Genomic DNA, 17,099 nt, shown 5'->3' with positions numbered 1-17,099 from the left:
CAACAAGTATTTTGCAAAAAGTATTTTGTAAAAAGTATTTTGTAAAAAGTATTTTGTAAAATAATTTGCCTGCAAAATAATTTGCCTGCAAAATAATTTGCCTGCAAAATAATTTGCCTGCAAAATAATTTGCCTGCAAAATAATTTGCCAAAATAATTTGCCTGCTAAATAATTTGCCTGCAAAATAATTTGCCAAAAAATAATTTGCCAAAAAATAATTTGCCAAAAAGTATTTTGTAAAAAGTATTTTGTAAAAAGTATTTTGTAAAAAGTATTTTGTAAAAAGTATTTTGTAAAAAGTATTTTGTAAAAAGTATTTTGTAAAATAATTTGCCTGCAAAATAATTTGCCTGCAAAATAAATTTGCCTGCAAAATAATTTGCCCCCCAAAATAATTTGCCAAAATAATTTGCCAAAATAATTTGCCAAAATAATTTGCCAAAATAATTTGCCAAAATAATTTGCCAAAATAATTTGCCAAAATAATTTGCCAAAATAATTTGCCAAAAAGTATTTTGCAAAAAGTATTTTGTAAAAAGTATTTTGTAAAAAGTATTTTTTTTTAAGTATTTTTTTAAAAGTATTTTTTTTAAAGTATTTTGTAAAATAATTTGCCTGCAAAATAATTTGCCTGCAAAATAATTTGCCTGCAAAATAATTTGCCAAGATAATTTGCCTGCAAAATAATTTGCCTGCAAAATAATTTGCCTGCAAAATAATTTGCCTGCAAAATAATTTGCCAAGATAATTTGCCTGCAAAATAATTTGCCAAGATAATTTGCCTGCAAAATAATTTGCCTGCAAAATAATTTGCCTGCAAAATAATTTGCCTGCAAAATAATTTGCCTGCTAAATAATTTGCCTGCTAAATAATTTGCCTGCAAAATAATTTGCCTGCAAAATAATTTGCCTGCAAAATAATTTGCCAAAGCCTGCTAAATAATTTGCCTGCAAAATAATTTGCCTGCAAAATAATTTGCCTGCAAAATAATTTGCCTGCTAAATAATTTGCCTGCAAAATAATTTGCCTGCAAAATAATTTGCCTGCAAAATAATTTGCCAAAGCCTGCAAAATAATTTGCCTGCAAAATAATTTGCCAAAATAATTTGCCAAAACCCTAATAATTTGCCTAAAAAAATAATTTGCCTGCAAAATAATTTGCCTGCTAAATAATTTGCCCCCAAAATAATTTGCCAAAATATTTTGCCAAAATATTTTGTAAAAAGTATTTTGTAAAAAGTATTTTGTAAAAAGTATTTTGTAAAAAGTATTTTGTAAATTTCAGCCCTATTTTTGCCCTGGGTTTTCCGTCTGCACTCCTTTCTTTTTTTTCTTCCCCGTTATTTTCTTAATATACCTTTTGTAGCAAAGTACCCATATCTGCAGCTGAAGAGCTCAGACAGGAAGCAGGAAGTGGACAGCGCAGCGCTCCACTTCGGCTATGGACCTGTGGGTGTCAGTGTGCAGAAACACTTTGATGTTACCAATCCTTCCCCTGTGAGTAGAAAATGAAGACATGCACAGTATACGCATCCTCCTTGTACCTCTCTCTCTCTCTCTAGTCAGCGAAAGTTACCAATCTGCAAAATATGACTAATAGCTTTCTTCACAAATATCACCTCTCAATTTGTTCCAACCGAACCTTGTGACAGCTGCTGAAAGTTGGGGTACCATTAACAACCTATATGCAGGCAAAATGTTCTCATTTTTAATCTGCTTTAGTTTAAGTAGCATGTGACGGGTCAAACTAGGGGTTTTCTCCTTGGGCTAAAACGTTTTGTTTTTTTAAGATATTTTTTGCGGCTTACGCCTTTTATTGGTTTTTGAAGGGACAGACAGTAGGCTGACAGGAAACGGGAGAGAGATGGGGGGATGACATGCAGTAAAGGCCGTGTCGGGCTCGGGAGTCGAACCCGCGGCACACTGCGACTGGATTACTAGTCGGGTGCCCAAACGGTTACGCCACCGCCTGGGCCGGCTAAAATGTATTTGTGCAAAACAGAATCATGAAAAACCCCTATAGTTTGACACGTCACATGCTACTTAAAGCAAAATGGAAATTAGTAAATTTGCATATAGGTTCAGGTTGTTAATGGTACTTGGAACTAGAACTTTCAGCACCTGTCGCAAAGTTTCCCAAGGGAGTTGGGTTGGAACAAATTGAGAGGTGATAGTAGACACCTTTTATGAACATATTTTGTGAAGAAAGCTATTGGTATAAGCATTTATTTTGCAGGTTGGTCACACATTTGGCTTACTTTCCCTAACTACTCTCTCTCCACTCTCCTTCCCTCCCTCCCTCTCCTCCAGGTGATGACCTCCTTCTCCCTCTCTCGGCTGCCTGGTGCTTCACCACTGCTCGGGTCAGAGTTCAGCTGTGACGTCACCAACGGGGAGGTGGCTCCCGGTGCGTCGCTGCGGGTGACGGTCACTTACGCCCCGCTGGCCGCAGACGCAGTCTCTGTCGACTACCTGTCCCTGAACTATCCCGGATCGCTCAGCAAAGCCCTGCTCAAACTCACCGGGAAATGTATAGGTAGGTATACAGGTGCACTATGAATCGTTTTAGGGCGAGAAGAAGCGAACAGGCAGTGGGTGAGGGCACATTTTCATAATTGTTCAAACTTCTTATACTTCTTAGACTTTCAGAAATGCCAAAAATATGAGATTTATAAGCTCACAACATGTTGTGATGTGATGTCTTGTGAGCTTGTGTTAGCAAGACACCATTGTACGTCTAAGTATAAAGTAGGGATTTAGTGGTTAACCGTTTTGCTTTTGGAAAGCTCTCGTTAATGGCAGTGGTGGAAAGTAACTTCATACATTTACTTAAAGATGGAGTGCCACAATTTTTGTATTTTTCCAGTTTTCCATGTGTCTATGAGGTGACAGTACTTCATTAGACACCCTGGAGTTGTTTTTATGTGCAATGGTGTATTAACTTTGTATGGCACCGTCGTTTTTCACCAGAAGCAGAGACGTGTGTTTTCATTTTTTCAACCAGTCTAACGTTCATTAGAAGGACAATATCAGTCACCAGAAGCAGAGACGTGTGTGAAGTTACAATTGGTTTATATAGGAAGGTAAAGTTAATATCAAATATCTAAATATTGAATCAAGCAACTTAAAAACCATCTGGGGTGAAACACAGAAGTCAGATGTTAAAATGACAGCAGGGGGAAAAAAAAACTTTAATATTGGACACCTCTTTATAATAATTTCTGTCTGTCTGTTTCTTTCTTACACGTGTGTGTGTGCGTGCGTGCGTGCGTGCGTGCGTGCGTGCGTGTGTGTGTGTGCGTGTGTGTGTGACAGTCTACACCGTCTTTGCGCTCCTAGAATACTTGGTCGTTGGATCCAACATGGCGTTCCACCTCACTGCAGCCTTGGACTTCAGCAACCAGGAAGTCCTGGTGGCCACGCCCCCTGAGGACAAGAGATACTGACCTCACACACACACACATTTGAATTATTTTATTTGGTCCACAAAAAAAAGAAAAAATGCATAGGACATAAACATTATGGGTGCAGTTATTATGTTACAATCACAAGCCTATGACACATGTTTGGAATCATACTGCTAATATAAATGATGTTCCTCGGTTTCCTGTCAATCAAAATCATGCCTAACATTAACCTCAGTAAAAAAATACAAGAACCGCTGAGAGCGAGATTTTAGAAATGTTAGCCCCTCTAACATTCTCTGCACGTCTGTGTGTGTGTGTGTGTGTGTGTGTGTGTGTGTGTGTGTGTGTGTGTGTGTGTGTGTGTGTGTGTGTGTGTGCGCGCGTGTGCGTGCGTGCGTGTGTGCACACGCGCATTATGTATACAGCAAACATTTCCTCTCATTTTTTTAAGATTCGTTTTTTGGCTTTTGTGCCTTTGTTGATAGTTACAAGCGACGAGCTGACGCGACAATAAGAGCCTATTATGTGGCATTATGTGGCATGTGCCTGGACTAGGCCAGCATTGACTGTTTCCTGGTGTATTGTGACTGTAATCTTGACAGGTTTCCTGAAGACCAAAGATGAGTCAGTGTGAGGAGAGAGAGGAGGAGGGAGCTGACAAACATCACATCCACAGAGCAGAGCCTCCATCTGTGTCTATGAAGAGTCATGAACCTCCTGACTTCAGTAATGAACCTGGACCTCCAGATACAACGTATGTGAATCCTCCTATACAATTCAAGGTTCAATGTTGTACTTTATTCTTCCATCTTGTGTACACTACATGTACATAAGAGTGAAACTTGGCTTCCTTCAGACAATGCAGCAGCATTATATACACCAGCGGTTCCCAAACTTTTTCACGTCAAGGACCCCCAAAAAATATATGCCAGGGACCCCCATAAGAGAAGATTTGTACGGCTCTAGCGGTGATTCTCAACCCGTTTAATTTCAAGGACCCCCAGTTTCACATGCATTAGTCTACATATCCCCATTTAATGGCATTTCTATCTCTGGGACCCCCAATTTATATTGTAAAATCAATGCTAATTTAACTCTGAGAGTGTACAAATGGAACCAAATGGACCCTAACGGGTCTCTGAGTTACAGTCCCATAAGGGTCCAGTTGGTTCATAACTATCATCTAGCTGGGTCCCCCCTGGAACTCCCTCAAGTACCCCTGGAGGTCCCCGGACCCCACTTTGGGAACCACTGATATACACAACACTATAATACAACTTTGTGATCTCATGCTAAGTTACATGAATGACAAAAACAAGACATAACATCTAATAATGTTGTATGAATCCTGTTCAAAGTTAATCTACAGATTGTAAGTTACTGTGTGTGCAGTTTGTGAATGAAGTGGTACAAATCAGTGTGGTGTTCAGTAGACAGGCTGGCTGCTTGTGTGCATGTATAGTATGTGAACAGTAATATGTACAGTATGTGATTGTGTACAGTATATGCAACAAGCCATGTTTAAACTATCCCCGGTTATTGTATTGTATATTTAGTAAGTATTGTACAGTGACAACTAAAGTCTCTGTAATGTTTATGTTGTACTATTGTCTATTACTATAAAACTAAAATAAAGGGATTTAAGATCAATCTATATGGCTCTGCCTCCTACTGACTGCCTAGTCCTAATCTGGTGTACTTGTGCCCCCTCTTGGCCAGGCCATGTAACTACAGTATTTTACATGCATAGTAAAACTACAACAAAACAATTTATATAATGTTTTTTGCAATTTTAGTTTTCTTTTTGCTGCAATGTTGTCAGAGGAAACTAAAAGATGTTACCCTTGTATAAATAAAATGAAATGTAACAATAATACAAATAAAAAAAAGAATTGACAATGTCATTAACACAAACAATGTTATGATTCCAGAAGTCTGTACCACAGAGCAGAGTCTCCAACACCCAGCTACATGTCTATGAAGAGACGCGTCTAAAGGACTTTCTCCTGACTTCAGTAATGAACCTGGACCTCCACACACACAGTATGTGAATCCTACTGTACAATATACACACTATAACCACTAACCAGGGCTGCACACAACTTTTTTGGTCTAGTAGCCTACTCAGAGGAGCACCTGGAGGAGTTACTGGTGCTCTTAAAATGCGGCGACCCGTCTCGCCGGATGGATAAAAGAGGGATGCATGAATACCTTATAGCAAAGCGATATTTATTGGATAAGTGGGGACTGGGGAGTCAATGGAGAGTATTGCAACTAAACTCTAGATTCATCCCATTATTTAAAAAAATCTAGAGTTGCAAATTGCAGCTATAGGTCCATGTGTATTCCAGCCCTATATCATGCATATTCTAATACAAACTTCTTAATACTTCCTAAGGATAATATGAGCATCAAAGCAATATTTAGATACTTTCTTTTTTTAAATTATTTAATAGCTCACAACGTGTTGCGGAGGCGACACGTTGTGAGCTTGCAGATCGGCTATTTGTTTAACATATGACACGTCGTACGGCGAAGCATACGTCAGGCTTCCCTGACTGAGGCAATGTACACAGTCAACACAGAGTCAGACAGACACACATTGCTCCTCGGTGCAAAATAAACAGTGTACACTACCCGACTTTACGATAATAAGGGACAGTATGTCGGGGAACGCTGTTGTCATGTTGATAAGCTTCATATTGTGCAGCAGCAGTGCCAGTCCGTGAGAAACGGCATCGCACACTTGCTCCAGCATCTGGAAAACAAGCAGTGAGCAGCATGGAATCCTCCCTCGTTTGACTAAGGACACGCTGTGATTAGCCACAATGGCCAGTGCACTTGTGCAAGACGTTCTGTGATTAGCCAGTAGTAGCTACGGTACTTTGAGTGGCAGTCAGTGCGAAATGCTCTCTGTGTGGCCCCAGCTGTAAGCTGTTGGTGCAGAAGCGCTTCCCGGCGCATTATGAATTTTGACGGCGCATGCACACTGGCGCACCGCTTATGTGCAGCCCTGACTATAACACTATACAATATACACACTATGGTCCTCTCCTCATTCACAAAGGAGAAATACGCCAGAGTGTAACTGATGCGTAAATAGATGCGTAATATGATATCGTATTTATCCGTCCGATCAAGCTGCGATTCGCTCCTGTGATATTCAGGGAACCTGCATGGTGTAATCACTTCAATTGCGAATCGCTGAGTGTATCCTTTCCGCATTTTTCCCAAGCGATTCGCCTGGTGTCGCCTGGTTAGTTGGAACATCCATGCCCATTCAACACAATATAAGGCAACAGGAAATATCGAAATACGTCATCATAGCCTGCACAGAGGATTCCCAAACTTTAAATTTTATACAACAGCCGCGATGAGCAGTTCATTTTGACAGGAGGGTCTCTGCACGGACAGATCTTCAAGTAAACAGCGCAAGTTGTATATAATTATAAACTAAACTTGCCAACTTGGCACGCATTGCTTCACTCCTTGTTAAATGTCAGAACATTAATAAGTTAACTGATGTTACAGTTACTTTCACATAATGAGAAAGAAGTTAATTTGTACTGTTCACCACACGACCAAATGCTATATTACAACTCGGCAATGATAAAAGCCCTTACTGATGACTGCACTGCAGGGTTATAAAAATATGAAAGAACAATTGCACACTCGCCTGCAGAAGTAAAATAGATATCAGAGCTGCATTGATTCATGCAGGGAATAGATTAATATCATCTCACTGTCATCTGTCTAAATGCCATGTGGAGAATGGATTTGTTCTGATCATGGACACGTAGGTAGGCATATAGCTATTTAAATGTTCAACCATATACGGCGGGTAGCCTATATCCTCTTTGTGCAGGTTCATTGCATGATGTCGTCATATTAAAATGATTTGCGGGACATTTGTCACCAAACATGATTGATCTCATGATGAGATCAATGTAGTAGCCTACAGCCTACACAGCTACAGTTGCCCATATTATAATTAATTAAGGTGATCTGGCTTAAAACTATAGACTGGCCGAATTGCACTGATGCCATAATGTGGACTTTTTATAGGGCTAATTAGCCCTAGTGATTGCTGTCTGTCTGTCAGACCGGCATGTCTGTGAACCCAGGGCTCGAAATTAACTTTTCTTGGTAGCACCAGTGCTCCCAAATTAAAAAGTTAGTAGCACTAGAAAAAAATTAGGAGCACCTACCCAAAAAGTAAGGAGCACAGACAATATATATAACGCAATACATTGTATTAATAAAAGAGTATAACGCAGTATACCAATTAACACTTGTAAACATCTCCATGTCAGTGCATTAGTCACGTGCATACCTAACTGTGGCATTAAGACATTGCATTTCTGAGCACTGAGCACTGCAGAGTTCATCACATGCCGGGTTAAGGTTTAACAATAAAATATGAAACTTATTTATTCAGACCATGGAGAAATGTATTCAGTCCACCATGAACATTTTCCCTTCCCTTTTTTGCTATACAGCTTGTCCCCACAGGTCTCAATATTTGCTATTGAGAATGAAAGAAATTAGATCAAATGTCCACCAAATATGACGTATGATGATATATAATTATAGGAGCACCTCACTTCCCACTTAATTTTTATTGAAGGAAGAACAGACAGACAAAAACTCAACTAACAAGAAGAAAAAGACAAAAAGTAAAAGAAAAAAGGCTGCATTTTTCATATTACAATAAACATTCAATGAAATTCTATTGCAATATCGCTAGGCTGAGAGAAGAGATTCCACTTTTCCCATTTTTTATAGAATTGATCCTCTTGTAGTCTAAGTATGAATGTTAGTTTTTCCATAGAATGCAGTTCCTCAATAATGTCCATCCATTGATCTTTCGTTGGTGGGTCCTGTTGGTACCAGCGTCGTGTGATTGCTTTTTTACTTGATGCTAAGAGGATCTTGATTAAATATTTATCATGTGTTAGAAACTCTTCAGGGATATTTCCCAATAGTAGAAAAGAAACAGACAGAGGTATCTCAAAACACAGAATGGTCTCCAAAGTGGAGTGAATATCCTGCCAGTATTTCTGAATTTTAGGACAAGACCAGAAAATATGAGCGTGGCCCGCTTCCTTGTGGCCACATTGTCTCCAGCAAGGCTGTTCTGTTTTCAGTTGTCTTGATTTAATTTTTGGAGTAATAAAAAATCTCATTAAGTTCTTCCAACAGAATTCTCTCCACATTCTTGAGTTGGTGGATGTAATTTGTGTTTTGCACATGTTTGCCCATTCTTCTGATGTGATGGTAATCTCCAACTCTTTTTCCCAATTAGTTTTAATGTACTCTGTGGAGTTAGACCTAGCTGAAACCAGGGCATTATATATACTGGACACTACTCTTTTGGACTCCTGCTTATATGCCTGAATAAAAACCTGTATGAGATGGTTTGAGGCCACCGGCTCGGATGCTTTCACCTCCCCCATGAAGTACTCTCGTATTTGGAGGTATCTAAAAAAGTCCTTGTTATCTATGCACATACACATATTTTTCAATTGTTCAAAGTTCAATAACACATTGCCTTTCATGGCAGTACTGTAAGAGGAAAAACCATACCGAGCCCATCGGGTGTGATTTTTAACTCATGCATTGTCCTGGGGCCAGGATTTAAAATGTGGTCTCCTGACTCTCAGTCCCTCTCCCATCCATCTCTTCACGGACACCGAAGCATCAAAGCTCTCCTGAGGAGGACCCTCTACAATTGCTCAATTCAACAGACCCATTCAGGATTCTAAAAACGCCTTCTCAATCCTGACCTAAGTTTTAAGTGTATAGAGAGGCACTTGTCTTTATCTCCTTGGGCAAATCATTCCATTGCACCGTTTGTACTACATGGAATACAAGCTACTGTTATGCTAATTACATGCACAAAAGTAATAGTAGTATTATTCACTGTCTCTGTTGTTTATGTATTGTTATTTCTGTCTGTATGATTCCAGAAGTGTCCACCACAGAGCAGAGTCTCCAACTCCCAGCCTTCTGTCTGTGAAGAGTGACTGGTCTAAACCAGGAAATCCTCCTTACTTCAGTAACGAACCTGGACCTCCTGATTCACAGTATGTCAACCCTCCTATAAATATATACAACTGCACTATAACACTGTAACACTATACAATATACACTATAACACTATACAATATACACTATAACATATTGTGGGGTGTCGCTAGGCAACCAGCCGCCAGGTGAGCGTCATGGCCCAGACAGCCAGTGGGGAGGAGGCAGAACACAGCCGAGGAGAACACGCCTCCTCGGCCTCGTCATCGACCAGACATACTACCCAGCCCACCTATTGGCTCAAGGCCAAGTGCACGCTTGTAGTGCCGAAATTATTTCGGCTCGTCAGAAATGTTTCAGTAGCACCGAATAGCCGACTTTAGGACGGTACCCGCCCCCCCCGAACCTCAAATGACATCACATTGTAGGCTCTACAGCGCCGAACCGAATTATATTCGTCTCTAAAATAGGAGTATGAATCGGCCCTAAGAGCGTCTGCTAAATGCCTAAATTGTAAATTGTAAAATGTGACAGACATCATGATTATTATAGAATCTAAGACCGTGATTCACATAATCAGGTATTATTACTTAGGCAACAATTCAAATATATACAGCATACGATAAAGAAATTATTTAAAAAAATGGCTGATGGGGAAGTCCTCGTACATTCCCTTTGGGGACATTGTATTTAAAGTGTAAATCCAAAAGGATTCACGTTGTAGCAACAATCTATTCAGATCCCCTCCTCGCCTGCATGGGGCATTTCACATGTTCAACCCATAGACTGTAAAAGATATGGACAAAGCGTTCCCCGGGTCTAACATGGACGTAAAATGAAGCCAGTAATTCCTTGCACTGTAAGTCGCCATCTTTCTAGATCCGTTTGGGCCCAGCTGGCCCATTGGCTGGCCCAGACAACGAGGCGGGACTTCCCCCCCCTTCTTCTCCGTTGGTTTTTATTTTGACTCGAGTGGGAGGGGACTCCCGATCATAGACTGTAAACGGTAGCCACGCCCCTCAGAACATACGCGACTTTATGGTAATTTCTTTTTGCGAACGCAGTGAGCACTTACTATGAGACCTAGCAGATCATGTCTGTCTGTCTATCTGTCTGTGTGTGTGTGTGTGTGTGTGTGTGTGTGTCTGTCCCGCTATCCAAATATGGAGTGTGTTGCATCAGCAATCACTCAGCTCCATATATGGGCACAAAAGGGGCCAGGTCCACTCAGCTCCATATATGGGCACAAAAGGGGCCAGGTCCACATATACAGTAACAGCGGGACAGACACACAGACAGACAGACAGACAGACAGACAGACAGACAGACATGATCTGCAGGATCTCAGCTGCGTTTGCTTCCCGCGTTTGCGCGTCTTACTGGTATAAATGGGACCATCATTTTCCAAAAAGAATATTATGACATTAGAAATTAGACTTTAAACTAGTGACTGGAAGCAGAAAGTATTCATGACCATGTTTATTAAGGTAATACAGTCTAGGTGAAGTTGGGCCCAAATACATGGACTTCTATGGGGCTATGGGTTCTTTTGGGTCCAGTGACAGTGCCACAACAGGCCCATTATATGAACTTTCAGGAAATCCCGATTTCCTCAGTGGCTTCACAAAATATCTGTCTGACTGCCCCCCTGGTTCAACCCCCTGATATCTCAGAGTGGCCACTGTGTGTTTAGAGGACAGAAACTGCATTGCAACCAAAGGGGCTTTTTAGGATCTTGGTTGCTGGATGCTGCTTCTATGCTCGAACATGTGCGTCTTTAGCGCCCTGTTGGTCTTGCCAACATATCCTAGTCCAACATGGGCATTTGAGCAAGTATATCACATTTTTGGTCGTGCATGTTATGGTGCCCTTGATGTCAAAGTTTTTACCCGTGAGTGGGTGTGTAAAAGTGTGGCTCTTAGTGGTGAAGTTGCATTGTGCGCACCTGCCGCATTTATAATTGCCATCCTATGTAGGACAGCGCCACCTAGAGGGTGTGGTAACACCCTGTCTCCTCTAGGACAGCACCACGGTGGAGGACGTGGAGACCCTCATCAAGGACACCGACTACAACGGCTTCCCGGTCGTCGTGTCCCGCGAGTCTGAGAGGCTCATCGGATTCGTGCAGCGCAGAGACCTCACCCTGGCTATCAGTAAGACCTCCCCCTATTGGCTATCAGTAAGACCTCCCCCTATTGGCTATCAGTAAGACCTCACCCTGGCTATCAGTAAGTGTAAATAACCATTTAAGAGCTATCTTGAGTGTGAAGTGTTGTTTTCCATAAGTGGCCCTACAGTTACTCATCCTGGCCAGAGGAGGGAGCTGTCGCCTTTTGGGACAATCTAGCCTTTGGACCTTCAACATTAGCTGGACCCTGGCCTACTTTTATTCTTTTCTCTTTCTTTGAGGTCTTGAAACTGTTCAAAGTGTACATTTAAAGCAGTTAAACCTTGGTGTAATACTTGTTTGTTAAAGGGTATACAATACAGTAATGAGCTGACCCAGGGGGTCCCGAGAGGGGCTAACAAGTGTAATGCTTTATTGCGAACGCAGTGAGCACTTACTATGAGACCTAGCAGATCATGTCTGTCTGTGTGTCTGTCTGTCCCGCTATCCAAATATGGAGTGTGTTGCATCAGCAATCACTCAGCTCCATATATGGGCACAAAAGGGGCCAGGTCCACTCAGCTCCATATATGGGCACAAAAGGGGCCAGGTCCACATATACAGTAACAGACAGACAGACAGACAGACAGACAGACAGACAGACAGACAGACATGATCTGCAGGGTCTCAGCTGCGTTCGCTTCCCGCGTTTGCGCGTCTTACTGGTGGTGTCGTCCACTCACAGTTAACAGTATTTGTATTGAGTTGTACTTTAAATGTACTGGAATTCTGCAAACAGTTAATAAATACTATTGCTGAATCAATCAAAAAGATTTACACACACACTCACACTGATTGATTGATTAATTTAAGTATTTATTAACAGTTTGCAGAATTACAGTACATTTCAAGTACAACTCAATACAAAGACTGTTAACTGTGAGTGGACGACCCAGTTAAGCATTACACTTGTTTACAACAGGGTCCACATTGTTCAATTCATCAAAACATTTAGAGACATACAAATAGACACTTCTATGTAGCTCACACACACACACACACGCGCACACACACACACACACGCACGCACACACACACACACACACACACACACACACACACACACACACACACACACACACACACACACACACACACCCAGAGAGAGACCGTTCCATTAAGGTCAGTTTACACCTCATTCACACACAGAGAGAGAGAGAGAGATATTCACACAGAGAGAGAGAGAGAGACCATTCCATTCAGGTCAGTTTACAATTTAGGCATTTAGCAGACGCTCTTAATCCAGAGCGACTTACATTAAGCAAGAACAAAAAAGCATGGGAATACATCACATAAAAACATTTATCATGAAACATGCGTAACCTAAGAAAGTAACAGTGGAATATCTATATAATTAAACTATACATATAAACTATACATATATACTATACTATGCTATACATATGTACTATGACGTGCTATGACTACATACAGTGCAATTATAGTGCTGTCTTCATAACATGCTATAAGTCTGTATCAAATGCTATCTAAGGGGGTAGGGTAAGTGCTATGGGCCATGATGGAGTCTGAAAAGGTGGGTTTACCTCAAAATACCAACAATGAGTAGTAGCCTATTAATGATTATACAGACTATATATATATATATATATATATATATATGCGTTACCTCAGTCTGAGCAAGTAGGCCATTTTATTTATATACCACCTTTCACACATTCAAACAAAGTACAGTACAGTTCATTTAAAGCCCAGACTATATCAGGCTATCTATCAAGCCTAGTTGATAGACTAGCAGCAATTTGCAACTCTAGATTTTTTTATAATGGGATGAATCTAGATGAAATAAAGTATGGATGCCACAACTGGACCAGGATGGAAAGACCAAGGGTTTGCGTTCTAAGCACAATGACGTGTTTTTAAAAATTGGTGTATGTACAGTATGTGCCATTTAACATTCCATTTTCCAATTTCTTCGGCTTGTTGCCATATATGAATGGAATGAGATATGAGAGGACCACATTTTTGTTGGCAGTATTTACTCAATGTGCCACTGAACAGAACTTCATTCAATTTGTAGGGTGTGACTATACTGCGTTCCATCAGAAGCCATGGGATATTCTCTTCTTGGGAAAACCATTTCTCAAGTGAGCGGATGGCAAAGGAGATGTGATATAATTCTAAATTGGGCAATTCAAATCCACCTTGTTGTTTACTTTGGTAAATAATTGTATTTTTCAGCCTTGGTCGTTCCCCCTTCCAAATTAATTTTGTAACCAGGCCTTGTATCTGACTTTTGTTTTAATCTTGATGAGTATGGCGTACAGCTCATGAAAATCTAAAAATCCTATTTCAAAATATTAGAATATTTACGAGACCACTAAAAAAGTATATTAATGTATGCAGTCAATACTTGATCTGGGCTACTTTTGAACAAACCATTTCATCAATGGGGCGTGGCATGGAGGTGACCAGCCTGTGGCACTGTTGAGGTGTTATGGAAGCCCAGGTTTGCTTTGATAACAGCCGTAAGTTAATTTGTATTGTTCAGTCTCATGTCTCACACCTTCCTCTTGACAATACAACCTAGAATCTCTGTGGGGTTCTGGTCAGGCCAGTTGGCTGGTCAGTTAAGCACAGTAATACCATGGTCAGTACACCAGTTACTAGTAGTTTTCAATATAAAAATATATTTCAATCCAAATACAGCAAAAATAGAAGATCTACAAGCTCAAAACATGTCACACTGCGACACGTTTTGAGCTTGTAGATCTGTAGATCTTCTATCTTGGCTACTACAACAGTATATGCAGTGTGGCCCTCTGGAGTGAGTGTGGCCCTGTCCATATCCAAAGTTGCCCACCCCTGATTTAGAAGACATGTTGTAGAATCTGCTCTCTGCTCTCAATGAGATTAATGTGTCTCATCATCACGTCTGTTTGCTGCTCTTCCAGATATCGCCGTGCAGTTCCTCCATAAATCTGCCCCCATATGCAAGCTACAGAAGAAGTACGCAGCGCATGTCGCCAGGTTAGTGGATGTATAGATCTACACGTTGTGTTCTATTCATTCCATGGTGCAGGTTAGTGGATGTATAGATCTACACGTTGTGTTCTATTCATTCCATGGTGCAGGTTAGTGGATGTATAGATCTACACGTTGTGTTCTATTCATTCACACACAGACACACAGACATCAAAGGGGGCTTCAGCCCCTGCCCTTTTACCCTTCTGTAAAACAACTGCCCTCTCCAGACCACGAATGCAGCGTTTGCTACATGGTGGAAGAAATGCAAAATGCCCTCCTCTCCTTTCCATGCCATTCCAGAAGGCCGCAGTCTCGTGAACTTACGTCTCCTGAACTTAAACACAGCATTTTGCGTTGAACAAATTTGTTTAGAAATCCATGTCGTTACACCGCATCTCCACTAGCTAAAGATTGCTGGGTTGCGCCCCGAAAATATCTAATCTACAAGCTCTCAACGTGACACGTTGTGAGCTACCTGGTTGGTTGGTTGGTTAGTAGCATATTCTTGTCTCAAAGATTAAGCCATGCATGTCTAAGTACAAACGGTGAAACTGCGACATGAGTCCATATTTATCATTACCAATGTTATCGGTCGGTCAATAGCTTTCTGTTTGTTTCTCTATCACAGTTACTGACATGTGGATGAAACAGCAGACGCAGGACATCGACTCTGCTTTGGACCCGGAGAGCAAAGACCGTTCGTCTGAGAAACTGCAGCCGCCGTCTGTGTCCGTGAGCCATCACCAACACCACTGAGGGGAGGAGATTGTGTTTTCAGCCAGGTTGGCATTTAATGCTCCTCCCACCTCCGGTGAACTCTCACATTTCTGACATTGAGGCACAAGAACACTTTGGTCACTAAAGTATATTTATTGTTTTTTCACTTGGGTGACTTTGTGAGTGTGTGTTGGTGTTTCTTGCTTATCAAATCAAGGAGACAACAAGAGAAACAAGACTACAGATATGTAGTAATGCCCCATTTAGACTGCAGTCACAGCCAGTCAAATATTTTCCCCCGACCTTTCACACTGCATCTGCAATGAGCAGTAATGCAATACAGTGAGGACATGAATAACAAAAAATAAAAGATAAATTAAAAGCAATGTTGTAGAAGTGGGTCTTGAGCTGTGCTTTAAAAATGTCTACAGAGGCTTCCTGAAGAAGGCACAGTGGGAGCTTGTTCCATGCCGTCAACCCGTAGAAGCAAAAAGCTGCTTCCCCGTATTTTTTGAGGTTTGGGCTGTGTTAACATCATGATAACTCCAAGTGTTGGTGAGATTCATACCTCCAAATATAGTTGCTCTGTGGATTTATTTTTAAATTCACGTCTCCCCAAGAATCTCCTTTAGTTCACTTTAGTATGTGTGCCAAAAGTGTGCCTTTGAGCCCTGCTTTACAGTGAAACTCAACAGGGAGACTATCTTACGTCATACATATATATTCTTTTTAATCTATGGAGCAACTATTGGACAACAGACACGAATATGTGTAGTTACATTGTGGCATGGAAACCACACAGCTCAAAGCTCCACCAATAAACATAATATGTCTTTGCACTTTAAGTAATCTGGTGTGGTGAGTTATTATGAATAATAGTCAGGTTTTCTTTTTCTTTCTTTTCAGTTAACCCATTTAGGCCTGACGTCGAAGTTAAAAAAATGTCTGAAATACCTCATGTTTCTCTATCAGTGGTGCTCAATATTTCATGTCGAGGACCCCCAGAATGATGTGTATTTTGCCGCCGACCCCCATCTGAAAATATGTTGTTCCAGAGACCTCCCCAGAAGCAAATGTATGAGTTAAAAATGTTCCCTCTGAAAGAATATATATTCAAAGATTTGCACCACATTTTCACGATATTTCAAAAATAGCAGACCTACAAGCTCGTAGCGCTGCACTCGGTGCTGTGCTATGAGCTTGTAGATCTGCTATTTTTCAACGGCTAAAGCATAACATAATGCTTAAAACACCAAAGGGGTTCCCGCCCAAAATGGGTTAAATACTGGTCCGGGTTGCGTGGTCCGGCTTTTATTTGCTACCTGGCACATTCTTATTAATAAAAATAAATATTTTATTGTTTAATTAAAGAATATAACATTATTTAATACAACTATAATACATTTCAACATTTTATTACTAAATGATATAATATTATTTAGGGTTAGGGTTTATATAATTGTATAACACTAACAATAATATAAGTTTGTGGTCCGTATTTTTGATTGATTGATTGAAATATTTATTAACAGTTTGCAGAATTACAGTACATTTTAAGCACAAACTCAATACAAAGACTGTTGACTGTGAGTGGACGACACCATGAAGCATTACACTTGTTTACAACAGGGTCTAGTTACTAGTATGTACCTATAGCCTAGGGTTACAGTAACGATAGTAAATGTTTGGATTTAAATACGTTCTAAAACATAATTATTTATTTTATATAATTGTATATAACATTAATAACAATAATATAAGTTTTGCATTGTGTGCACAATTTCACAGCAATCA

The 17,099-nt window shown here is 40.4% G+C and overlaps 2 protein-coding genes across 5 annotated transcripts in view; both read left to right on the top strand.

Moving 5' to 3' along the window:
- The window catches only part of LOC308333460 (uncharacterized protein), a 66,257-nt gene extending 64,788 nt beyond the window's left edge, over positions 1 to 1,469 (top strand). The window contains exon 6 of the mRNA XM_080789886.1: positions 1,369 to 1,469. The gene's annotated coding sequence lies outside the window, so the exon portion shown is untranslated. The remainder of the gene's footprint in view (positions 1 to 1,368) is intronic.
- A 1,846-nt stretch (positions 1,470 to 3,315) lies between these two features.
- On the top strand, positions 3,316 to 15,575 carry LOC308333459 (uncharacterized protein). 4 transcript variants are annotated; one of them, XM_080789885.1, is made up of 5 exons: positions 3,316 to 3,409; positions 4,012 to 4,163; positions 11,457 to 11,589; positions 14,516 to 14,591; positions 15,217 to 15,575. In XM_080789885.1, exons 2-5 carry the CDS (start codon positions 4,030 to 4,032, stop codon positions 15,342 to 15,344), a joined length of 471 nt encoding a protein of 156 aa, XP_080646011.1. In that variant the 5' UTR covers positions 3,316 to 3,409; positions 4,012 to 4,029; the 3' UTR covers positions 15,345 to 15,575. The 4 variants fall into 4 exon arrangements, 2 of the variants coding, with proteins under 2 accessions (XP_080646011.1, XP_080646010.1); XR_013965807.1 differs by lacking the exons at positions 3,316 to 3,409; positions 14,516 to 14,591 and adding exons at positions 5,341 to 5,452; positions 9,379 to 9,495 and having other exon boundaries at positions 4,023 to 4,163; positions 15,217 to 15,304; XM_080789884.1 differs by lacking the exon at positions 3,316 to 3,409 and having other exon boundaries at positions 3,814 to 4,163.
- The last annotated feature ends 1,524 nt before the right edge of the window (positions 15,576 to 17,099 follow it).

This window comes from Protomyctophum bolini, assembly GCF_963924005.1.
Source record: "Protomyctophum bolini genome assembly, chromosome: 18".
NCBI lineage: Eukaryota > Metazoa > Chordata > Actinopteri > Myctophiformes > Myctophidae > Protomyctophum > Protomyctophum bolini.
This window is presented reverse-complemented; position numbering and strand designations above follow the sequence as displayed.

Bases quoted from the DNA above. Each gene is read 5' to 3' on its own strand.
- LOC308333459 (XM_080789885.1), top strand. From the start codon at position 4,030: ATGAGTCAGTGTGAGGAGAGAGAGGAGGAGGGAGCTGACAAACATCAC. The intron at 4,164-11,456 runs GTATGTGAATCC...TGTCTCCTCTAG, and splicing joins CCTGGACCTCCAGATACAAC to GACAGCACCACGGTGGAGGA. The intron at 14,592-15,216 runs GTTAGTGGATGT...TCTCTATCACAG, and splicing joins TACGCAGCGCATGTCGCCAG to TTACTGACATGTGGATGAAA.